General features: G+C 45.2%; 2 protein-coding genes across 5 annotated transcripts in view; one reads left to right on the plus strand and one right to left on the minus strand.

Annotated features, from left to right (window-relative positions):
* Nucleotides 1-1,457: 1,457 nt before the first annotated feature.
* xab2 (XPA binding protein 2) lies at nt 1,458-12,590 on the plus strand. Its single transcript, NM_001142132.1, is given in 19 exon segments — nt 1,458-1,518; nt 3,505-3,653; nt 3,739-3,862; nt 4,027-4,224; nt 4,498-4,632; nt 4,724-4,888; nt 4,996-5,140; nt 5,228-5,379; nt 6,991-7,110; nt 7,256-7,387; nt 7,788-7,919; nt 9,261-9,374; nt 9,963-10,125; nt 10,210-10,400; nt 10,747-10,869; nt 11,263-11,443; nt 11,659-11,761; nt 11,852-11,958; nt 12,458-12,590. Coding segments are annotated over 19 exon segments (2,520 nt in total). The 5' UTR covers nt 1,458-1,494; the 3' UTR covers nt 12,520-12,590.
* A 188-nt stretch (nt 12,591-12,778) lies between these two features.
* Nucleotides 12,779-23,722, minus strand: part of camsap3 (calmodulin regulated spectrin associated protein family member 3) — a 59,748-nt gene continuing 48,804 nt past the window's right edge. For 3 of the 4 annotated variants that reach the window (XM_002941486.5, XM_018092517.2, XM_004912505.4), the window contains 13 exons: nt 23,008-23,146; nt 22,775-22,914; nt 21,597-21,672; nt 21,468-21,519; nt 21,330-21,370; nt 21,169-21,241; nt 19,251-21,069; nt 18,859-18,992; nt 17,671-17,906; nt 17,476-17,578; nt 15,818-15,936; nt 15,575-15,693; nt 12,779-15,135 (listed from right to left, as the gene is read on the minus strand). In XM_002941486.5, the coding sequence (XP_002941532.2) occupies nt 14,833-15,135; nt 15,575-15,693; nt 15,818-15,936; nt 17,476-17,578; nt 17,671-17,906; nt 18,859-18,992; nt 19,251-21,069; nt 21,169-21,241; nt 21,330-21,370; nt 21,468-21,519; nt 21,597-21,672; nt 22,775-22,914; nt 23,008-23,146 (3,354 nt within the window). In that variant the 3' untranslated portion in view covers nt 12,779-14,832. The remainder of the gene's footprint in view (nt 15,136-15,574; nt 15,694-15,817; nt 15,937-17,475; nt 17,579-17,670; nt 17,907-18,858; nt 18,993-19,250; nt 21,070-21,168; nt 21,242-21,329; nt 21,371-21,467; nt 21,520-21,596; nt 21,673-22,774; nt 22,915-23,007; nt 23,147-23,722) is intronic. The other variant, XM_031899325.1, reaches the window with a different exon arrangement.

Consider the following 23,722-nt stretch of genomic DNA (forward strand, 5'->3'; position numbering starts at 1 on the left):
TTCACTCTTATTAATAGAAAATGTGACAACCCTAATGGCAGGGAATGTATAGAGTGAAAGTGGGGGATATGCAATGTACTGCCTACAGGGAACAGGGTTATGTGCAATGTACACTGATGCTGTGAAATTTGCTACTAACACATGGGGTGGGGGATATTCTGCAATTCAGGAGGGGACAGGGTGCTAGGGCAGGGGTCCCCAACCTTTCTTACCCGTGAGCCACAGTTAAATGTAAAAAGACTTGGGGAGCAACACAAGCACCATAAAAGTTCATGGAGGTGCCAAATAAGGGCTGTGATTGGCTATTAGGGGCCTCTATGCACACTATCAGCTTACAGGGGCTTTATTTGGTAGGAAATCTTGTTTTTATTCAACCAAAACTTGCCCCCAAGTCAGGAATTCAAAAATAACTCCCTGGTTTGGGGGCACTGAGAGCAACATCCAACATGTTGCCCCTGAGCCACTGGTTGGGGGTCACTGTGCTAGAGGCTAAACACAAGTTAGGGTTAACTCCCTTTTAAATCAAATGCATGAGTATAAGCAAATTACTATGATGCACATAGCACATTATAACATACAGGTACCTCCCAACAGTTGAAAAATGGAAAGAGGGACAAAAAGAAATACCGCGGGGAAATGTTTGTTGACCACACCCTAAATACCATTCCCATTTTACAAAATTTGGCAGGTTTTATGTGTTATTACAGTTCTGCTGAAAAAGGTGAAATTGCTCATTAAGCTGTGAGTCTCAGTTCCCCCAAGGGACCTGTTTAGCTTATTAGTTACAATTGTATCTCAGTGCAGGGGGGGCTTGTTAACTTTCTGGGCTCTCTGCCAAAAGCTACTTATTTAATTAAGTTTGCAAACCATTGCATCTTTTGGAGATCAAAGGGAAATGAGGGACTTTTCAGAAAGAATCTGGGACTGTAGGCTGAGCTGTCAAAATGGGGGAGTTATACCCCAATGGCCAAGCTGCCATTCCGTGTGAATTTTTGCCCTATAAAGGTGATGCTGACCTAAAAGACTGCAAAATGGGCCCAGTTCTGGTAACCCATAGCAACCAACCAGATATTTGTGGCCCCTACATGCTTCCCACTGATAGATTCCAATGGATCACCAGAAAAATAGCAAACTTAACAACTTTTACCACATTTCCCCAAACTTATTAGGGCCAGTGACCCAGGTCTACTGATAATTCAAAGTGTGTTTTGGCTCTACATATATATATATATATCCTCAATGTGAGGTACGGGCCAGAGATCGAGATTTATCATAACGTAAAACAGCTTAGTTGCCACAGAATAAGAAAATGTACACTTTCCCAACAATCCCTTCTCTACACCCTAACTGCTGCCCTCAACCAACATGGCGGCCGAGCTGCTGCCTGAGGAAAAAGCGCGCAAACGCTTGGGATGACGTCACTACGACGCGCCGGCAGCACCAAATTCCGGCTGGGACGATTTTACACCGTGTGTCTGGAGCTGTGAAACGGAGATGCCGGATCAACACTTATTAATAGTAAGTATACGGTGCCCCTGAGCCCTGTTTGTGTTCATTCTGAGACAGCAGGAAAGGCACCTGATTCCGGGGTACCGCCTGCTTCCGGGTGTCCCATCAGTACAAGTTATATATGTTCTATACACTGGCACTGATATAACTAAAGGCACCAGTTCGGGAAAACGCTTATGTGCTAAATGACTTAAATTGATTTCTGATATGCATTTTCTAAGGGGGTGTTGGGAGCTGTAGTCCTTATTAAACTGAAGTAGGGGTGGCACTTGTACAAAGCAGCAGTTCGGTCTTGCTTTATGGCTGAGAGTCTAGCTATATTTCACACCACTGTAGCTCTAACTCTCAGCTGAAACTCTATACGATTATTATGGGGTAATTTGTTGCTATAGGTTTCAATAACTTTACTTTATAGTTTTAAAAAGTGACAGCGCTGGGCAGCAAGGCTCGCAATCTGATGGGACCAGTAAAGCTGGCCATACACGTGGCGATCCGACGATGTTTCGTACGACCATCGGTCGCACGAAACATCGTCAGATCCGCCACACACCATTCAGGGCTGAATCGGCAGGTAAGGAGGTAGAAACAATAGGATTTCTACCTCCTTCTGCCGATTCAGCTCTGAAGGGAGAATTTTGGTCAGGCGCCTTCTATGGCGCCCGATCAAAATTTTCTAACTTGGCCGATCGGCGAGCCGACCGATTTCAGCAGCTTCCTGCGATATCGGTCGGCTCGCTGACATGCCATACACGCACCGATTATCGTACGAAACGAGGTTTCGTACGATAATATCGGTGCGTGTATGGCCACCTTAAGCCCTTAGTAACCACATTTCTGCTGGCAATGAAGCATCAGATTTGAAGCAATTAACCTGCTCCTTTTCACTGTTATCATCAGCCTGTTATCTGTGCTTGGACCAACCCCCCCAAAGGCTGCTGTGTGTGTGTTTGTGTGTGTGTATACATCTGTGTACACCAAATCACAATTATTTGTATGCACCCCCTACTTTAACGGCAACGCTAAAAAAGAAGGGACTCTTGCCATTGTGCACGGGCAGCTACCTGTATGTTGAATGTTTGGGAGTTGCAGTTCAACAGCAGATCAAGGCAGGGATCCTTCCCCAGTTCTTATTGTGCTGATGTCAAACCTGTTATCCAGAATGCTTGGTACCTGGGGTGTTTCCGGATAAGGAATCTTTCTGTAATTTGGAACTCCATAACTCTACTAAAAATCAATTTAATATTAATTAAAGCCAATAGGCTAGTTTTGCCTCCAATAAGGATTAATTAAATCTTAGTTGGGATCAAGTACAGGTACTGTTTTATTATTACAGAGAAAAGGGAATCATTTAACCATGAAATAAACCCAATAGGGCTGTTCTGCCCCCAATAAGGGGTAATTATATCTTAGTTGGGATCAAGTACAGGTACTGTTTTATTATTACAGAGAAAAGGGAATCATTTAACCATTAAATAAACCCAATAGGGCTGTTCTGCCCCCAATAAGGGGTAATTATATCTTAGTTGGGATCAAGTACAGGTACTGTTTTATTATTACAGAGAAAAGGGAATCATTTAACCATTAAATAAACCCAATAGGGCTCTTCTGCCCCCAATAAGGGGTAATTATATCTTAGTTGGGATCAAGTACAGGTACTGTTTTATTATTACAGAGAAAAGGGAATCATTTAACCATTAAATAAACCCAATAGGGCTGTTCTGCCCCCAATAAGGGGTAATTATATCTTAGTTGGGATCAAGTACAGGTACTGTTTTATTATTACAGAGAAAAAGGAAATCATCTAATTCTCAAATTAGAATTATTTGCTTATAATGGAGTCTATGGGAGATGGCCTTTCTGTAATTCTGAATAATGGGTTTCCGGATAAGGGATCCCATAACGGTATATGGACTGACCTGCCTGACTGTGTGTATATATATGTTTGGGAATTATGTGTAAGGGCATGTTATACTCACAGCTGCACTGCACCCACAGGAGGAAGATGACTTGCAATATGAAGAGGAAATCCTACGCAACCCCTATTCGGTCAAGTGCTGGATGCGCTACCTAGAGAACAAGCTTTCTGGCCCATCGCAGGCACTCAACCTGGTGTATGAGAGAGCACTGAAGGAGCTGCCGGGAAGGTGAGTATCTGGGCGTTGGCGCAGATCACAGAATAAGATTATTTGCTGTATCCACCTACCAATGCTGCGGCTGTTTGTCCTGCAGCTACAAGCTTTGGTACGCTTACCTGAAGCAGCGGCGCAGGCAAGTCAAGAGGAGATGTGTCACCGACCCAGCCTTTGAGGAAGTGAATAACTGCCATGAGCGAGCCCTCGTCTTCATGCACAAGGTGAGAAACCCCTCCCTCTGTAACAGGGCTAATCCCAGGCTTCCTTGTTCTGGTCCATTTTGCCAGGCATCTTCTGGCCTATATGGGCATTTGTCATAAGTTAACTTCTTCCATACCCCCTGGACATTTGCTCTCTGATTCTTAGTAATGTCGTTTCTATGTAGATGCCCAGGATCTGGTTGGATTATTGCCAGTTTCTTATGGATCAGTGTAAAATTACCCGCACCAGGAGGACGTTTGATCGAGCGTTGCGCGCACTACCCATCACACAGCACCACCGCATCTGGCCCCTCTACTTGCGTTTTGTAAGAGCCCATCCACTGCCCGAGACCGCTGTCAGGGTGTATAGGAGATATCTCAAGGTATGTGACACCCCATGTGCTGTTTGTATCTCATTATGTTTTTCATAGATCTCCCTTTGGACATTGTAGTTTGCTGTTTCATTTTATTGCTATTCACCTCTTCGGACTGAGAGTATCATTGGCACCGAGTGGTCCTTATAATGTAAATAAGCAACAGCCTTGTAAAAACATCTCTGTGTTAGGATGAATAACAATAGACCCCCACATTGCGGTATGGTAATATTGACAGAAGCCAGATATTAATGTGCTCACTTATGCACCTTTATATCCCAGCTGTCACCAGAGAATGCAGAGGAGTATATAGAGTACCTCCGTTCCATTGACAGACTGGATGAAGCAGCTTCCCGACTGGCAACTATTGTAAATCAAGATGGCTTTGTCTCCAAGGAAGGGAAGTCCAATTACCAGGTCAGTCAGAACGGTATTCCTAACAGCAAGAGATTTTTTTACATCTTTAATTAAGAAGCAATGCTGACATTGGTGCCCTTATACCCTATAGCTGTGGCAGGAGCTGTGCACACTTCTCTCCCAGCATCCCGGCTCTGTTCGATCATTGGACGCTGCAGCCATTATTAGAGGGGGACTTACGCGATTTACAGACCAGAGGGGCAAGCTGTGGTGCGCCCTGGCTGAATATCACACTCGCAGTGGCCACTTTGAGAAGGTAACTATTTCATGCCTACTTGGCATTGGTCCTTCTGAGATCCCTTTGTGATCTTTTTAAATGTTTCTGCTTTATTCCCTCTGTAACTGATTACTATGTACTCCAAGGCGCGAGATGTCTATGAGGAGTCAATTCAGACAGTTACGACGGTGCGAGACTTCACTCAAGTGTTTGACAGCTATGCTCAGTTTGAAGAGAGCGTCATTGCTGCTAAGATGGAGACAGTCAGTGATCTGGGTAAAGAAGACGATGGTAAGAAACAATCCATGACTGTGTATGCCCATTAGCACCTTTCATCCTTCACTCTTACACATTATGTGCCTTTTGCTCTCTGATCAGATGACTTGGATCTTGAACTGAGACTGGCTCGTTTCGAGCAGCTGATAGAACGCAGGCCGCTCTTACTCAATGCTGTGTTACTGCGGCAGAACCCACACAATATACATGAGTGGCACAAGCGGGTACAACTATACCAAGACAAGCCTCACGAGGTATGCCGTTTGTTTGTTTTCTCCTTTATTTATTCACTGAACTCATGCACCACATATTTCTAGCAGGGAGAGTGAACTACAGCTTTACCTCATTTATATGCAAAATCTGGGGACGTATCAAGTTGTTTCCAAATTCTGCATTTTGTGGTATAACCTACAGGCTGATGCTCACCTGCTGGGTTTTTAAGCATAACTTTGGTTATGTGCTGGCATCTGATAACCTCACCCTAGGTAAAGCATCGGCTTATTGGGAAATCAGGTGTATTAGGGAGCGATTGTGCCTATAGTAGCAGTGGGATAATAGCCTCTGGGAAGGGACTGGGGCTGTGGGATAGCAGGTATAGTAGGGAGAGATGGTGCCTATAGTAGCAGTGGGGGCATAATAGCCTCTGGGAAGGGACTGGGGCTGTGGGATAGCAGGTATAGTAGGGAGAGATGGTGCCTATAGTAGCAGTGGGGGGATAATAGCCTCTGGGAAGGGACTGGGGCTGTGGGATAGCAGGTATAGTAGGGAGAGATGGTGCCTATAGTAGCAGTGGGATAATAGCCTCTGGGAAGGGACTCTGGCTGTGGGATAGCAGGTATATTAGGGAGAGATGGTGCCTATAGTAGCAGTGGGGGGATAATAGCCTCTGGGAAGGGACTGTGGCTGTGGGATAGCAGGTATAGTAGGGAGAGATGGTGCCTATAGTAGCAGTGGGATAATAGCCTCTGGGAAGGGACTGTGGCTGTGGGATAGCAGGTATAGTAGGGAGAGATGGTGCCTATAGTAGCAGTGGGGGGATAATAGCCTCTGGGAAGGGACTGGGGCTGTGGGATAGCAGGTATAGTAGGGAGAGATGGTGCCTATAGTAGCAGTGGGGGATAATAGCCTCTGGGAAGAGGGACTGTGGCTGTGGGATAGCAGGTATAGTAGGGAGAGATGGTGCCTATAGTAGCAGTGGGGGGATAATAGCCTCTGGGAAGGGACTGGGGCTGTGGGATAGCAGGTATAGTAGGGAGAGATGGTGCCTATAATAGCAGTGGGGGGATAATAACCTCTGGGAAGGGACTGTGGCTGTGGGATAGCAGGTATAGTAGGGAGAGATGGTGCCTATAATAGCAGTGGGGGATAATAGCCTCTGGAAGGGACTGGGGCTGTGGGATAGCAGGTATAGTAGGGAGAGATGGTGCCTATAGTAGCAGTGGGGGGATAATAGCCTCTGGGAAGGGACTGGGGCTGTGGGATAGCAGGTATAGTAGGGAGAGATGGTGCCTATAGTAGCAGTGGGATAATAGCCTCTGGGAAGGGACTGGGGCTGTGGGATAGCAGGTATAGTAGGGAGAGATGGTGCCTATAGTAGCAGTGGGGGGATAATAGCCTCTGGGAAGGGACTGGGGCTGTGGGATAGCAGGTATAGTAGGGAGAGATGGTGCCTATAGTAGCAGTGGGGGGATAATAGCCTCTGGGAAGGGACTGGGGCTGTGGGATAGCAGGTATAGTAGGGGGAGATGGTGCCTATAGTAGCAGTGGGGGGATAATAGCCTCTGGGAAGGAACTGGGGCTGTGGGATAGCAGATTTAGTAGCATGAGATGTTTTAGAACATGCTGACAATATTAACTTATTGCAGATAATAAACACGTACACAGAAGCTGTTCAGACTGTGAATCCTGCAAAAGCAACTGGGAAACCGCACAGTCTCTGGGTAGCATTCGCTAAATTCTATGAGGACAATGGGCAGATCGAAGATGTGAGTTTATTTTTTTTGTTTGATTAATAAAGTTTTAGCAGCCATAAGTAATATTGTATCTTGACCAAGATTTATATTCTTATATAAAACAATTAATTGGTTCCTAATACAACTTATTAACACCCTTTTGTTTTGGATTTGCCAGGCTCGGGCCATCCTACAAAGAGCAACCTTGGTACAGTACACACATGTGGACGAGTTGGCCTCAGTCTGGTGCCAGTTTGGCGAGATGGAACTGAGACATGAGAACTATGAACAAGCGCTTAATATACTACGGGTACGAGATAAATAAATGAGGTGTAAGAACTGAGGTTTCAGGAAAGATGGTTTGTCAGGAGATGCTGTCCCAGCGAGATGTCTTACCTGATGGCTCCATATATCTCAATGCTTATGGGATCATGGCCGACAGATATCCCTGAGGGTGTCCCCTGATAGTTCCCAGATGTTCCTACATCGATTCTGCCTGTCTTGGCTTTGCTCCTGCTATTTCAGGGGGGCAGATACCATGTGAGCAGAGCCTGTGCCATTATGGATACAGAGGTTACTGCCTATTGGGTATCTGAGTGCAGATACTGTGTGTTATGATCCTGATGGGTCAGGAAGTCCCTGCTTGTAGATACTAGGGATTAGCTTCTGTATTATGTGCCTTTAGCTGAATAATCTTCTCTTTTCTACAGAAAGCTACAGCTGTGCCAGCACGGAAGGCTGAATATTTTGATTCATCAGAGCCTGTCCAGAACCGATTGTACAAGTCCCTGCGAGTCTGGTCCATGTTGGCAGACTTAGAGGAGAGTCTGGGCACTTTTAAGGTATTGACTATAATCAGTTTTGATCTATCTATTATTTAGATTTCCTGGATAAGAAATTGCTGTGAGAGGCACAGTCATGTGACCAGTATGCGGTACTTGCCGAGTGTGGCGGGCAACTGCATCTCCAATATAAGTGCAGAACAACTGTTATTTCTATTGAAAGTATTTTTTTTCTTTTTACTACATTGCTGGTACATTGCGGGAGGATTTTCTGGCTTCTAGCTTGTTTCAAGAGTCACAACTAGGGATGCACCGAATCCAGGATTCTGTTCGGTATTGGGGCAAGCTTCTGCCTTTTTCGGCAGGATTCGGCCGAATCGAATTGTATCCAAAAAGATTACGTGAATTTTTGTCATGTAAACAGGGAAATTGAAAATTTTTCATTTAACCCTTCCAAAACCTAATTAGCACATGCTAATTCGGATTCGGTTTTGTATTTGCCCAAATCCTTTACGAAGGATTCGGGGGTTCTTCAGAATCCAAAAAAGTGTATTTGGTGCATCCCTAGTCATAACATACAGTGCAAGTATAAACAGCGGCGGCTTTTAGTAGCAATTACCTTCCCAAATAACTTTATAACCAAACATAGAATTAATGCAAACGCAGTTGCTGAGAATGTTCTTCTCTTTATGCATTTTTGGGTGGAGTTCCCCATTTTTTACTAGGTTTAATAACTTGTGTTTTATTCCCTGCTGGGTTGTGCCTGACAGTATTCCCACGTTAATACCCCAGGTTAATACCCCATTTGTACACTCCGTTCTTTTTGACATGAGCCCATTCAGTGCATTTAACACTGTCTGAGCTTCCAGAAATCAATATAAATATGTATATTTTTTTTTACCCAGACAAATCCAATTCCACAAATTGAAAGGAAACCATGATGGTCTGTGCTGCAGGTACTGTTTGCCCAGCACACTTTAGGCTCACACAGTTATCCAACCCTTCCTTCACTTTGTTCTTTTGGCAAGTGATGGATTCTGGGACTTTATATGGGCTTAGGAAATGGTTCTTGTAAGTAACATGGTCTCTTTTTAGTCTGTGGAATCAGGTATGTCTGTATAAAATAAAATCTATATGTGTTGCAGTTTAGATAGTGCTTGTGCACCTTTCTACATAACCCCAAATGAATGAGCTCATGTTAAAATGGGGGGGGGGGAGAGACCCATTTGTTCTTTGGATATTATTGCTAATAGCTATCAGAGGATGCTGGGATTTGTAGTTAACTGCTATACGGTGCTACATGCAATTCCTTATTAATGTTGTCCTGCTTCAGCGACTGGGCTGTAGCCTAAAAATCAAATGGGAAAAAAGGAGATTAACGTAAATATCTTTATCCTGCAGTCCACGAAAGCCGTGTACGATCGGATAATTGACCTGCGCATTGCAACGCCACAGATTATCATCAATTATGCTTTGTTCCTGGAGGAGCACAACTACTTCGAGGAGAGTTTTAAGGTACGTGCAGCTTCTATACAGCCATTAAGCCAATGCCCTGTGCCAAGTGCCATTTATTATTTAGGGGTAAGTATGGGCCGGCATGCAAGTCTCAGTATGGAAGAAATATGGAGAGACTGATATACACTATAAATGTAAGGAATTTGTATTCATTTCATGGTGTTACTGGCCTTTAATTTAAAGCTTTATTGATCATTTTTTCCTTGGGTGCAGCTCATCCTGGGACATTACAAGCACGACTACACACTTATGTTTCCCTTGTGAGTTGTGCTTAGTACAGGGCAATACGTATAGTGTGATTTCTCTATGAGAAAGCAAGGGGAATGCCCTGTATCACTACTTTTCAACTGGTCACACCCGTAATAATGTCAGAAAACTCCTCTCCTTGCCCATAAGGCTACATATTCAGCAAAAATAGGGAATATAATACTAGGAGGCCTATATGAGGGCATAGCATCAGTTTAGACAACACCTTCCTAAAAGCTACAGGATAACAAAGCACAGATAATTATAAATTCAATACAAGGGGTGGGTATGACGGTCATTTAAAGAGACGGTCTCATTTATCACCCTGTTCTTATTAACCAGGCCTATGAACGTGGTATCGCCTTGTTCCGGTGGCCCAATGTCTATGACATATGGAGTACTTACCTCTCCAAGTTCATTGCTCGTTATGGAGGGAAAAAGCTGGAGCGAGCTCGGGATCTGTTTGAGCAATCCCTGGACGGCTGCCCGCGCAAGTTTGCCAAAAGTAAGATCAGTATGGGTGTCTTTGCTTGGTAGGGTAGATTGAAGAGCGTGGAACTGGCACTAATCTACGTTTGGTCTCTGGCAGATATTTTCCTTCTCTACGCCAAACTGGAAGAAGAGCATGGATTAGCCCGCCATGCCATGGCCTTATATGAGCGAGCAACCCAGGCTGTGGAGACAGGGGAACAGTACGAGATGTTCAATATTTACATCAAGAGAGCTGCAGAAATCTACGGGGTCACCCACACACGCAGTATCTACGAGCGCGCCATTGAGGTACCCATTTCTCTCAGTTATACTTTCATACTTGGGCAGGTTGGGCATCGTTTCCTGTTCCGCTTGTAGCAGAACTCCAGCATCTAGCAGAGCTTTAGCCGTGCCAGTAATGGGCAGCCTGTACCCCTTCAAATGTTCCCATTGCCCTCCAATAGTAATGAGGTTTCCCTTCCCAAGAAAGCATTGACAGAAGGGGGAACTTGATCCATAAAACCCTTTGCTTTAGGAGTAATGGCTGCTTCATGCTGGACATGTGACCTGGGATAAGATGCACACCCGTGGCCTAACTTTTATTTTGCTTAATCAGTTCATCACTGTGAATCTTGAACTCTTTGTGCTTCCTTAGCTGTTAACTGATGAGCAGTCCCGGGAGATGTGCTTGCGATTTGCTGACATGGAGTGCAAACTGGGAGAGATTGACAGAGCCAGAGCCATCTACTCCTACTGCTCCCAGATGTGTGATCCGCGGGTGAGTGGGATTCAGCCTCTTCATATTCAGCCCTTTTTATACAGCTCAGAGCAGCAGTTGCTATCCCTCCAAGCTACTTAATCTAAGTAATAGAAGGACAACCATGTAGCCTCTAGGAGCTGTAGCTACTGTGTGTATATCTGTACCAAGCATTACTTGGAGCTAAAGCCGATGTGCATTACTTTAATTCTTCCTGCTGAAGTTACACCCTAAAACCCTAAAGCATGACTTCCTTGTTAGAGTTCTTAATGCATATTTTTTAATCAAAGGGATATTACCAGCGATTTATCTGTTACTGGTAATGTCTCTTCCTATCTCTGTATAACACACACATTGTGGGACCCAGTGTAATGACTGTAATGTTTGAGGCCCTTGGTGATCCTATCTCTGCAGCTCACAGCTGGGTTCTGGCAGACATGGAGGGACTTTGAAGTGCGGCACGGGAATGAAGACACTCTGAGGGAGATGTTGCGTGTGAAAAGAAGCGTGCAGGCCAAGTACAACACTCAGGGCACATTCCTTGTGTCCCAGAAACTGCGAGCAGCAGAAGGAGGAGCCAGCGAAGGGATTAATGGTATATTTATAAGGATCCAGGGGCATTGTGTATATGCTGGTAGGGCTGCCATCAGAAACCCATTTTCTCCCAGAGCCCCATACTGAGTAGAATAAAACTGTTTCTATAGGCTCAAAGAATGGCAGGGCCCCCAGCAGTCCTGGGCTTCAGAGTCTGCCCCTTATCATTGGGCTGCAGCTTGTTAGTTTCCTAATTAACAATGATTTCTGTTACAGAGCCAGCAGATGAAATGCAGGCGCTGGAGCAGAGAGCAGCGGTCATTGCAGCTGAGGCTGAGAAAGATAAGCCTCAAATGAAGGAGAAGATCCTATTTGTCAGGTTGGTGATACTCTGATATTCATATTGCACCCATGTGGCAGGGATCCACCTTACCTTGTGCTAAGCCGAACCCTGCTTTTCCCATCACAGGTCAGACGCCTCCCGCTCAGAACTGGCAGAGCTAACGCGTCAGTCCAATCCAGACGAGATTAACATAGGGGAAGACGACGAGTCGGAGGAGGAACTTGAGCCGGACGGTAAGTACTCCTGGAGCGTTGCACTAATCATGCTGGGAGACTGGTATCCGGGCAGGGCATAGGGCCTGGCATATATTTTGGATGCCACAGTATTGATCATGCATGGGAACTTTATATTGTTGCAGCTCCCAGTATCTATCAGGAGGGGTAGGAACTGTAGCCTTATAATGGCTGTAGTGGGAATGTTGCCTATACCAGGTGTGTAGGTGCATTATTAACTAGTAGTACCAGCATATTATACAGTGCTGTTACATGGGGAAGGCTGGCTATACTCAAAGCAACCTCATTGGCTGTTTTTGATCAGGTCAGTTTTCCCAAAATCGCTGCAAACTTACTAGCTTGTAGCTGACTGGGACAGGTCTATGTGCCCTGACCAGGAAGTGACAGGCTACATCTGCTTCTGGCTACTGCTGCCTGATGAGTATTTTCACCTCAAGGAGAGGATTGATCACTGTGTACATGTTTTAACCTGAGGTTCTTTTTTCCTTTTCGCCCACAGAAGTTCAACTCGAGCAGAAATCTGTTCCAGCCTCTGTTTTCTCTGGCATTAGCGACGACTGACCCCCCCCCCACCCCCCACAACATCAACCACACGAACTGCAAATAAAACACAGACCATTCTTTTTTTTCCATTCTCGTTGATTCTTTTTATATACAAATAATTGCAAAATCATTAATATAGATATTTATAATAAATCTATGTATATTTATAAATACAAGACGAGTGTTGGGGCCGCGTATTGTCAGAAGTGGAGTCCAGACTCACTGACGGGTCCACCTAGCACTTTAGTATTAATCTGTAGCAGTATTATAAATAGTGTAGAGATGTAGCTTGTACTCTTGGGGGGTGTGGATAAGTCCTCGGGGGCAGGGCTGGGGACAATCTTGATATATATTAGCAGAAGGTAAATGAAGTGAATATATGCCATTTTATATTTTTCTCTGTTGGGGAATTAAGAATGGGGTAGTGGTTCAGGTAGACTTCTCCAGGGGATTGGGTGTATAGAAGAGTTTTGTGGAAAAAAAAATAACCCCCCCCTCCTAATATAGATTGTTACAGGGTGCAGCTTGTGTGATGCTGAAGAAAACCATGAAAGCCCATCAGGAACCAGGCTCTGTAGGAAACAGCAGTAGTAACTTGTGCGCTGTAGTTATGGGGAGGGGAATAAGCCAGTTTCAGTGATGGCTTTGCTTTAAGCGCACAAGTAACTACAAAGTAAAGCCCCATAAAGAAGACAAGACTTCCATATGAACAGTAGAGGAGTTGTGCTCTCCTTGAAAGATGGCACATGAATGTGCTTGATCTCACCGTTGATCACTTTGACCAGAGCCGAGTTGTCATTAGCAGAAGGCTAATGACTATACAGTAAACCCACTATTTCCCACAGTTAGTCATAGCTTACTTAATAATAAAGCTCACTTTAATTCATTGAGGGGGTGCCAAGAAGGGTCTCCTGGCTAACAGATCTCTCCACACATGGAAGAACCCTCTCTGCCCATGACTTTAATTTGAAGATCTGGATATTTGTACTATGTCAGATCTGCAGTCCAACTCATTGCAACGACCCCAGCTCTCCACCTTTTAGCTTCTACCACTGCTTAGAAGGTTTAATCCAAAACAGAAAAAGGCGCATTCTCCACCAACTATAAGAGAAGGTAGAAAATCTTAGTGTAAGGCAAAATTAAAAAAAAAAAAAAACGTTTATATTGTATTGACCCAGTTTGTTTGCTGTAGCAGGCACGTGAATAGCAGATGAGAAGTGGCACTGTGTATCCGATGCTCATTCAGAAACAACCACAAAGGCCTGCCAAATGCCCCAAGCACACACAGACTTTTCATTCTATAAAATATATTCTTTGATCCCTTGCTATACAGCACATAATATAAATACACATTAGCTTCTTATACACCCAGTATTCACTCAAACAAATAGTGTAGGCAAGCACGTAATGTCGAAGGATGTCATAGTTGTAGGGAAAGAAGGACGGGGCAGCTAAATAGCCTAATGGGCAGTATCAAGTCAGGCAGTGGGGTTTCTGGTATTTGGGAGGATGAAAGGATGGTTATAAGCATAATACCCCATAACAAGTATGTGTGGACACATAATAATAATAGGGTCTGAGGCCATGTCCATCTTCATAAAGGCAAAACCTATACATGATATACAAAGTAACCTTCATCTTTACCTTCAGAAGAAAAAGATTCCAATTAACCAGAGATAATGGCAGAATATTGTGCCTTAAGTAAGAAGACCTCCTTTCTACTAAGTCTAGGGGCCGTGAATTGCACCTTGGCCACCAACAGACAGAAGGCACCATTTCAGCAGAAACTAAAAAAGAGACATGGGTAACACTGGCCTAAGTGGGCAATAGCTTTGTTTAAATTAGAATGGGCAGTGAATAACAGCTTGGCACATTAGTAGGGGGGCAGTGAGTAGCAATAAGGGAGGGGGGTTAAAAAGAAAAGGGGGCTGTAGGACAGCTCGACTAATAAATGCAGAGAGAAAGTTCTACCCAAGCCCATCATGTAATAACATTCCATAACAGAGAAAAAGTCAATATGAAGCCAGTCCACCCTGAGGAAGGAGGGCAAAGTGGGCACCACCTTAGGAGGCAGTGGTCACCGGCTTCTTTAGATCCAGTGGGGCTGAGATGAAGTAAAGGAACTAGGAGAGGTCCGAATGAAAACAGTTGGGCCCAAGCAAAAGTGAACACCAGCCTGACCATACTCAATTCAAAACAGGCACCACTTGAGCAAAAACTCAACACAGGACAGCTAATAGACCGCAACTGAAAAGGTGGTATTTGTGCCAGTCTGAAGAGCCCGGGCAGCACCACACATTGGTACCCAGATGAAGACGACTGAGGATGTATTCACTTTGGCGTGCCTGCCTTCTTGGGAGTCGTTGGCCTTTTGCTCTGCCAGTGATGGCCCTGTATAGTGAAGGCATCGACGCTCATGGACATGGTCTTGCTTGGTATCTGCGTAAAGCGCTTTCGGTCTGAGCTGTATTTGTAGATGTCTTCTATCATAGCCAAGCTGATCGTACGAGGACCGATGCCGGCCAAGCGGCTTAGCTCTTCCGTCTCTGCGGAAAAGGCATAGACTGCCCGGAACTGACAGCTGTTGTCACGGAAGAGAATCAGGAAGTGGTTGGCTGGGCTTTTCTCCATATCCTGAAACATGGCAGACAGAGACAATGTAAGGGAAGAAGAGCAAGGAACGGTGTAGGGCTAATCCCATTCTGGTGTTTTGTTAAATGCCCACTACTACTGAAAATCCCAGATTTACAAGTTTATGTTCCCATGAACACCTGCCCAATGCAATACATTATTCAGCCACTCCTCCCTGGTCCTAATTTCCCTGCACCCCACTCTTGGGTGCAAACACCAGCAGCACCAATCATATATAGGTTACAAGTGGTATCTATCATACAGAGGCTCATTTTAGGGCTTTCCATGCATAGAACGTCTTGGACATGAACATGGGGATGAACTGCTCATCAAGTTATTTTAAAAACAATACTTTATTTCCTGGACTGTGTAATAATCCAGTAAGAAAGGGGTTTGAATCATTATAGCCAATCACTATGGGAAAGGTTTGCTGCACACTTACCTCTAGAACCTTGATCTTCTGGGATTCGTTGACCTTGCCAGCGAGGCAGCAGTGAGATAAAGCATTGTGTATGATAAACTTGTTTGATTTAGCGCTTGGCTCTTTGTAGAGACGGGGACCTGAGTGATTCAAATAGAATACAACAATCAGTCCCTAGCACTAAAGGGCATGGGCCATGAGCGAATTCTCTGGGCTTATACGGAACCAAAGCATTAAAGATCCAGACTGTAAAATGATATTTACCAGTATATTCTGGGATAGACGCGGGAGATGATGCGGTGGATGCAGCGTCCCAGTCCTTGTCCCCATTCTGAGCAAAGGTACCTTTAATTGGAGACATTGGGCCACAAGGTGACATGGCTCTGCAGGAACGAGACAGACCAAATATATATTTGTATCATGGGGATGAGAAGCAAAGGCTGTGATTATTAACGTCATTATGTTACTGTTAGGGCAGAGTAATAAGGGACTCATTCACCATTAGTAGAGGTGACAGGTGGATAAGGGTCAGCGGTGATAGTAGGGTGCCATAGACCAACTAAGTCTGATACATTAATGTTTATCACTACAGGCACCACCCATTCATCCATCGTTCACTGTGTTCGTGCAAAAATTCTGCTTGATTTTATGGTATATTTTTTATTTCTAAAAGCAAATAATTCACTCTACCATTTACATGGAGTCTGAGCTTTCAGAAGGAGCCAGCGCTACACATTAGAACTGCTTTCAGCTAACCTATTGTTTCTCATACTCCCATGTAACTGGAGGAGTCCCAAGCCGGACTTGGATTTCTTACTATTGAGTGCTATTCTGATACCTACTGGGAGCTGCTATCTTGCTCCCTTCCCATTGTTCTGCTGATCGGCTGCTGGGAGGGGGGGGGGATATCACTCCAACTTGCAGCGCAGCAGTAAAGTGTGACTGAAGTTTATCAGAACACAGGTCACATGGCTGCGGCACCTTGGGAAATGAAGAATATGGCTAGCCCCATGTGACATTTAAAAAAAAATCTGTGTTTTTTAAAAATGTATTTCCCATGGCAGTATACCTTTAAAAACATGAAAGCCAAAGTTTCTGCCATTGACACCGCTCTCACGCTGTCTCATCATTGGTGCCAATATGGACCTCCCTTTCAGTAGAACATTAGACACCATTTTGTGTCTAGCAAAAAAAACTTTTTATGGACTACAATTATAGTTTGGTCTACAGGTGTGTTTTACATTGGATTACTGGCTTATTGCATGTGAAAAGTTGGGCAGATGACTAGGGGTTTGAAACAAGGATCCTTACTCATTTGTAAGTTACATAGGGTTGAAAAAAGACCAGAGTCCATCAGGCTCAACCCTTCCAAGTAAACCCAGCACCCACAAACCCACACCTACCAATCTATCCACTCACATACATAAACTATAAATACAACCACTAATACTAACTGTAGATATTAGTATCACAATAGCCTTGGATATTCTGCTTGTTCAAGAACTCATCCAGGCCCCTCTTATAGGCATTAACAGAACCTGCCATTACCCCATCACTAGGAAGGGCATTCCCCAACCTCACTGCCCTCACCGTGAGGAACCCCCTACGCTGCTTCAAATGGAAGCTCCGTTCCTCTAATCTAAAGGGGGGGCCTCTGGTGCGTTGATTGTTTTTATGGGAAAAAAGAACATCCCCCATCTGCCTATAATCCTCTCTAATGTACTTGTACAGAGTAATCATGTCCCCTCGCAAGCACCTCTTTTCCAGAGAAAACAACCCCAACCTCGACAGTCTCACCTCATAGTTTAACCCTTCCATCCCCTTTACCAGTTTAGTTGCACTCCAGTCCCTGCACTCTCTCCAGCTCATTAATATCCTTCAATGGTACAATGCAAAGTGGCCAACATCTTTCTCAGCCTCACCTTGGGGATTTAGGAGATTTTTTCATAGTGCTAAAACCACTTTCATTGCCAACAGTGGACAGAGACATTGTGGACTGGGAATAGACTTTACTGAGCTTGGAACCTGAAAGCAAAGCACAGAGACTCTGGTTACAGAACTGAAGGTGCCCTACGCAGGGCCAGACCCAACATTTCTCAGGTCTTTCCCACTCGTACCTAGTAGGCCTCGAACTGGACTCCGGGAAATGACAGAGTCGTCTCGGAAGACAGTCTTTGGGCGCGGCTTTTTAACTGCCCGAACTGTCATGGGCTTCTGCCGTAGAACTTTATCCAAATCCTCCATGATCTTTAGCTGCAGCCGGCGTTCATACTCCTTCCTGGTGAAGTCGCCCCTCCGTGCCACTACTTCCTCCTCTTTGCGCTTCTGCTCCTCCTGCTGCTGCTGCTGGCGGCTTTGGAAAGAGAATATAAAGGAATTTAGTGGATGATACACACAGTATCTCTTTGTATTCTTGCAGGGCCTGACTTATATAAGGCACACAGTGTGGGGCGTTACAAAAACATCCACTAGTGGGTATAAGAATAGGGTTCATTCATTTTTATGTAGTTTTAGAGATAAAAATGGTTTATTTGTGTTTCCGCAACGTAACATTTTTCTCTTACTACAAAGAACTAATCCATGCCACAAGTGCTCTGCGAATGGCTGACTGATGGACTGATGCTGGAATCAGCCAATTAGAGGGGGTGGGGGATAATCTGTCCGTGAGTGACCACATGAGTTGGCTGCAGCTGGGAAGTTAAGTGTTAAGCTGGCCATACACACACCAATAATATCGTACGAAACCCCGTTTCGTACGATATTCGGTGCGTGTATGGCAAGTTGACTGATATCGCAGGAGGCTGCTGATATTGGTCGATTCGCCGATCAGCCAGGTTAAAAGATTTTGATTGGGCGCCATAGAAGGCGCCTGATCAAAATCTGCCTTCAGGGCTGAATCGGCAGAAGGAGGTAGAAATCCTATTGTTTCTACCTCCTTATCTGCCATTTCAGCCCTGAACTGTTATTGGCTGATTGTACGATCTTTCGTGCGACCAAAGATCGTAAATCGCCACGTCTGAATAACTGCAATCACTGGGGCTCATTTATAAACACTGGGCAAATCTGCACCTGGGCAGTAACCCATGGAAACCAGTCAAATGTTTGCTTTTGTTGTTCAACCTGCAGCTGGCTGAAAAAAGCAATTACTGATTGGGCACTAAGCACTTGGGCAGCAGCCCATAGCAACCAGTGTTTATAAATGACCCCCCTTATTATAGTAGATGTTCCCTATGGGATTTATACAGTGCAAGTTATATCCCCTGTAATACATTCTTCCCCAACACATAGCTGCCATAGACACATACCTTGCCTCCTCCTTCTTCTCCTTCTCTTCTTCTTGCCACTGTTTCCTTTTCTTTGCTTCCTCTGTCCTCTTCTGTTGCTTTTCCAAGAGAGCTGCCCTTCTCTGTGCCATCTCATCTTCTGTCCGCTCCTCGCCCTGCAGGTAAAAGCAGATGGGAGCCGTCAGCTCTACTCCTAGCTAACTAAGCACTTGTTCTATGCTGGAGTGATGGCTCCAAAGTCAAGCTCGACTGAGACTAAAATGTCAAGTGAATGGAAGTAGTGGAAAAACGGTCTATAATTCCAAACATCTGATATTTTTGGGGATTGGATACATCTTCTGTTGCCGCAATAACAGGGCCAAAAGGAATGACCGAAGCGGTAGTGTGGTTGAGTAGATGTAGTCATCACTAACCTTAAAAAAGAATCCAACTCCCCCTCTCTGCAGTTCGTCTTCTCCTGGTGTTCCCTCCAGTGAGTCTGGGCCTTCAGTCTCAGAATCTTCTGCAGCCCTTAAATCTGACAGTGGTATTTCTATCAAACTGCTTCTCTTTGACTCTGTCTCTTCAGTCCAAGGGGCCACTCCACTACTCTGTGGCACCACAGAAGCAACAGGCCGCATGTTACCATGGCCTTCTACAGCTGGGACAGTCTCTCCATCCTCTTCTCCCTCTAGTCCCTTATGAGTAACATATATGGATGTCTTTGTCTGATCTGGCACTTTGCTTGGGGAGAACTTGCGCAGATGAGGTATGGTATCAACATTATGTGGAAGAGTGAGGACTCTGTTTACGGGAGGGAGCTTAAGTTCAACTGGCCGATTAGTCTTGGGACTTTTGGGTGTTATAGGCACAGGTTGGTAAGACCTCCTTGCATTGGGCTGGGGAGACTTTGGAACAAAACGGGATGGGGAATGTGAGGGGGATGCAGGTAAGGAGGAACGAGGAGCCTGAATTTCTCGTGTGAGGCGAACAGGAGGTGAAGATTTGGGTCGATGTGGAGGTGGTGAGGCTTTTGGGGCTGGAATGACCCAGGCCTTGCTTTCCTTTTTCATCATCTTGTCCTGCTGATCAGACAACCTTTTCATATCTGACTGGAGGGAGGACAGTGCATTGTTCAGTTTAGCTACAGCACGGTTATAATCCCCCAGATTGTTATCCAGACCTTCTTTTGCCACATCAGGTGAGAAGCTGACTTGTTTCTCAACTCGGGGTCGCATCACAACATCTGATTTTTCATCATTGTTTTCATCTTCTGAGAATTGCTTCCTCCTTCCTTCATCATCTAGCTCCTTGGGGAGACCTTCATCTGGAGATAGTTTCCCTTCTTCCACCTCTCCTTCCTCTCCATCTTTTTTGTTAAGCTGAAGGAACGCACTTTTGCCTAGCCGTTGGCGGTGCTTAGCAAAGATGGCTTCAATTCTTTTCTTTTGTGCCTCAATGGCCTTCCGTTTCTCTTCAAGCCGGGCACTCAGCTGGTTCATCTCTGAATTTAAGGCTGGACTCTTCACAGGAGACTCCTCAGCCTTCTGAGCCCATGTGGTGGTATTGGGAGAGTTCAAAGGCAAAGATGAGGGAGAACCTTCTGGAGTCGCTTTGGCATTTATTTTCTTTTTTTTCTCAGCAAAACTGGTCATTTTTGTCCCTGGTCCTGTACTAGAATCTGCTTGTGAGCTGAGAGAGCTCCGGCTAGAATCCTGAGCGGGTTTAGTCTCCTCTGCATCCGAGTCCAGGCTGTTGTCCCTTAGAACAGAGTCATCATCCCGGGAGAGCCTCCTGGAAGCATTATGTGTCCTGTAGACACCCACATTTGGGGTAACCACTAACTCTTCAACTTTGGGGGGCTTTGCCTCCTCAGGAGAGTGAAGATAAAATCCATCTGGTGCTCCATCTGGCAGATGACGTGCCTCTGAGCTATGAATAATTTGTAGGGCTTCCTCAATTGTGGGGAGGTCCGACTGCACCCCTGGGCTCCCAGCAGTTTTATCCTGAGAATTCAGATCAGAGGTCACTTTCCCCGGAACCTTCTTTAACGTGCGAAGTTCAGCAGCATCCTCAGGTGGGGTGTAGGTGGCCCGGCTGACACAGCTGGGAGACTTTGGGGGGAAAGCTGGAGGATTGAGGCTGTCAGAGCTGACAGAGCGCATGATGTTTACAGGATTCCCCATCACAATGTCTACATCACTGTCCAAGCCAAAGGGAATGCTGAAGGAGACTGCTTGAGACAGCGGATGACTGTAAAGGGAACAGATAAAAAAAACAAAAGATCAGAAAATGGAATACAATACAAAGAAACACCACTCAGTTATTGCACTGCAGCCTCGGCAAACTTACCTCAGAGGGTTTTTTACCCACGCCTTTCCAAATCCTTCCATGTGGGACATTGAAGAGGAATGAGGAAGGGAGCCTGGGAATCAGAAGGAGAAATGATGAACTCAAGAAAAGAAATACACATGTAGCTCACTTCCTACAGCATCTTGGATGAATTGCCTTACCCGTGTTGCCAGGCCGGTTGAAGTTGAAGACTGGGGACCTGCTGCAAAGAGAAGAATGAAATGATTAAAAGGCTGATCAAACACAAAATGGTGAGGATAGTGGATGGTATGAAATATAAAAAGATTTTGGATACATACCCCCCACTGTGTGCACTGGAAGGCGTTGCACTCTCACTGTGCAGGTACACATCTGCAAGAGAAAGTCATGTAAGAACTACACACAGTCAGTTGTATATAGTCATGTGTATATAGGGGAAATAGACCAACCTTTGGGCTGCACAAAGTCAGGTTTGGCCACTTCAAAGCACAGGTAGAGATCAGCCAGGAGAGCTACAAGATTAACCTGCATGGAAATAAATATATTAACAGGAGAAATGGCTTTGGTGAATGAACTGATTTGGAGAGAGAAAGAGAGGAAAAGAGGGAAGGAAGGAATGATGAAGGGAGGTATCGATTAAGTCGGGGGGCGAGGGTAAAGGTTTGTGGAGGACAGAATGGATGAAGGGAGTAGAGGGATGGAGGAATGCAAGAATGGACAGGTGATGGAAAAGAGGAATGGGTGGACATGTGAAGCAAGAAATCAATGAAGAGATGGCGATTGAGGAAGGAATGGGAGAATGGACAGGAGAAGGTTGGGTGGTTTGGCCGAGGAAGAGAAGTAGATATAAATGAAGTAAGAGGGACTGATGGTTAGTTTAAAGTGACAGTGTGAGGAATGGGTGGATGAAGGTACACGTGGAGAAAGGGAAGATGGAGAGTAACAGAAGAAGGTAGAATGCGAGATGATAGCGACCAGGGAATGGTCTGAATGAGAGACAGCTATATAAATAGGAGAGGGGCTGAATAGAAAATGAAGTAACAAAAAATAACAATAATATTGTAACCTTAGAGAGTAATAGTTTTTAGCTGCTGGGGTCAGTGACCCATTTGAATGTTGGAAAGAGTAAAAAGAAGGTAAACAAAAAAATTAAAAATAAAAATACAAAATAAATATTGAAGACCAACATTGTTTAGAATTGGCCATTCTATAATATACCAAAGTTAACTTAAGGCTGACATCCCACGGAGCGAGTTGCTCGCCTGCGATAGATCTCTGCTACTACAGGTGACTGCTCCAATATGCCTTTCCACCGTAACAATAGGAGCCACCTGTGGCAGGGCCTATGCTTGGCTTCGGCTTTTCAAAGTCATGTGAAGTTTCCTACTGCGAGTTAGTCACCCGCGGTAGCAGAGATCTATTGCGGGCGACTAACTCACTCCGTGGGCCATCAGCCTAAAGGTGAACAACCCCCTTAGGAGAAAGAAAAGAGAGGGAGAAATGAACTGAAGAGCTAGCACCAGAAGAGAGATGGAAGTGGAAGTGTATCATAGTAATAATAATAGAGGGATAATGATGAGACATGGGGGTAGAAGACAGATATATGAGGAAGAGTGTGATGTCTCACCTTTAGGGCAGAGGGCACGTACAGTAGATCCTCCAAGGAGAGGGGGCAGGAGGGAGGCAAGTGCTGAGCATAAAACTCTCTCAGGAGTTGCAGGTTATAGAGACTGTCGGCCACTGACATGGTGTCCTTCAAGCAGATATCTATGGAGAAGAACAGAGAAAAGAGCTGATGTCAAGCCTTGGTACCTTGGTACAACACCTGCCCCTCATCACTTGGTAGGAAGAGCCACTTACCCTGTAGCCTGAGCTGCGCGGGGCAATAGTAATGTACAGTGGCAGCGAGAGCGCTCCCGTTAGACAGGTCCCTCAGTGATGAGACAGCAGTGAAGCAGGGCGTCTGCCTGGAGAGAGCTTTATCCTTCCGATAGCGAATCTACCAGAAAAACAAAATGGGGTTAGACATCCCTCATCCGCGGGCTGGCGCTTCCATACACAGGAGGATGTCTGTTAGCACCTTGCATTCTCTCACTGGCGTTAATATCACAACCACAATGCTTTACGGCAGCGCCGTCCAACCTGCATCCCCACAGGTGCTGTGGAACTGAAACACCCAGCTTGTGGCTTCCAAGGGAGGGTGAAGGTTATAGTTCAACATGAGCCGGTGGGACACAGATTGGACATCCTTGCTTTGTAAAAGGGCAAAGGTTTATGGATGGATATTTCGGCACATTTACATTTCCTATGATAAAGAAACTACACTGTGCGAGGTGCTGCCTGGAATCGAACATGCACACACTACGGGGGGGCGCAAACACAAACACGGCAGGCAAGCTGCAAACAGAAAGGGAAAGTATGGCTACAAAACTGTGAGGGCTCATTAAACAGAAAGGGGGGGATAACGGTGCATCCAAAATCAGAATAAAACCGTACAGCAAATCTGCTTTTCTTCCCTTTCCAGCCATGAATTCCCAGCAGCCCACAATAGTGACCCCTGATTCTGGTGGGACTT

The sequence above is a fragment of the Xenopus tropicalis genome, chromosome 3 (genome assembly GCF_000004195.4).
Source record: "Xenopus tropicalis strain Nigerian chromosome 3, UCB_Xtro_10.0, whole genome shotgun sequence".
NCBI classification, from domain to species: domain Eukaryota; kingdom Metazoa; phylum Chordata; class Amphibia; order Anura; family Pipidae; genus Xenopus; species Xenopus tropicalis.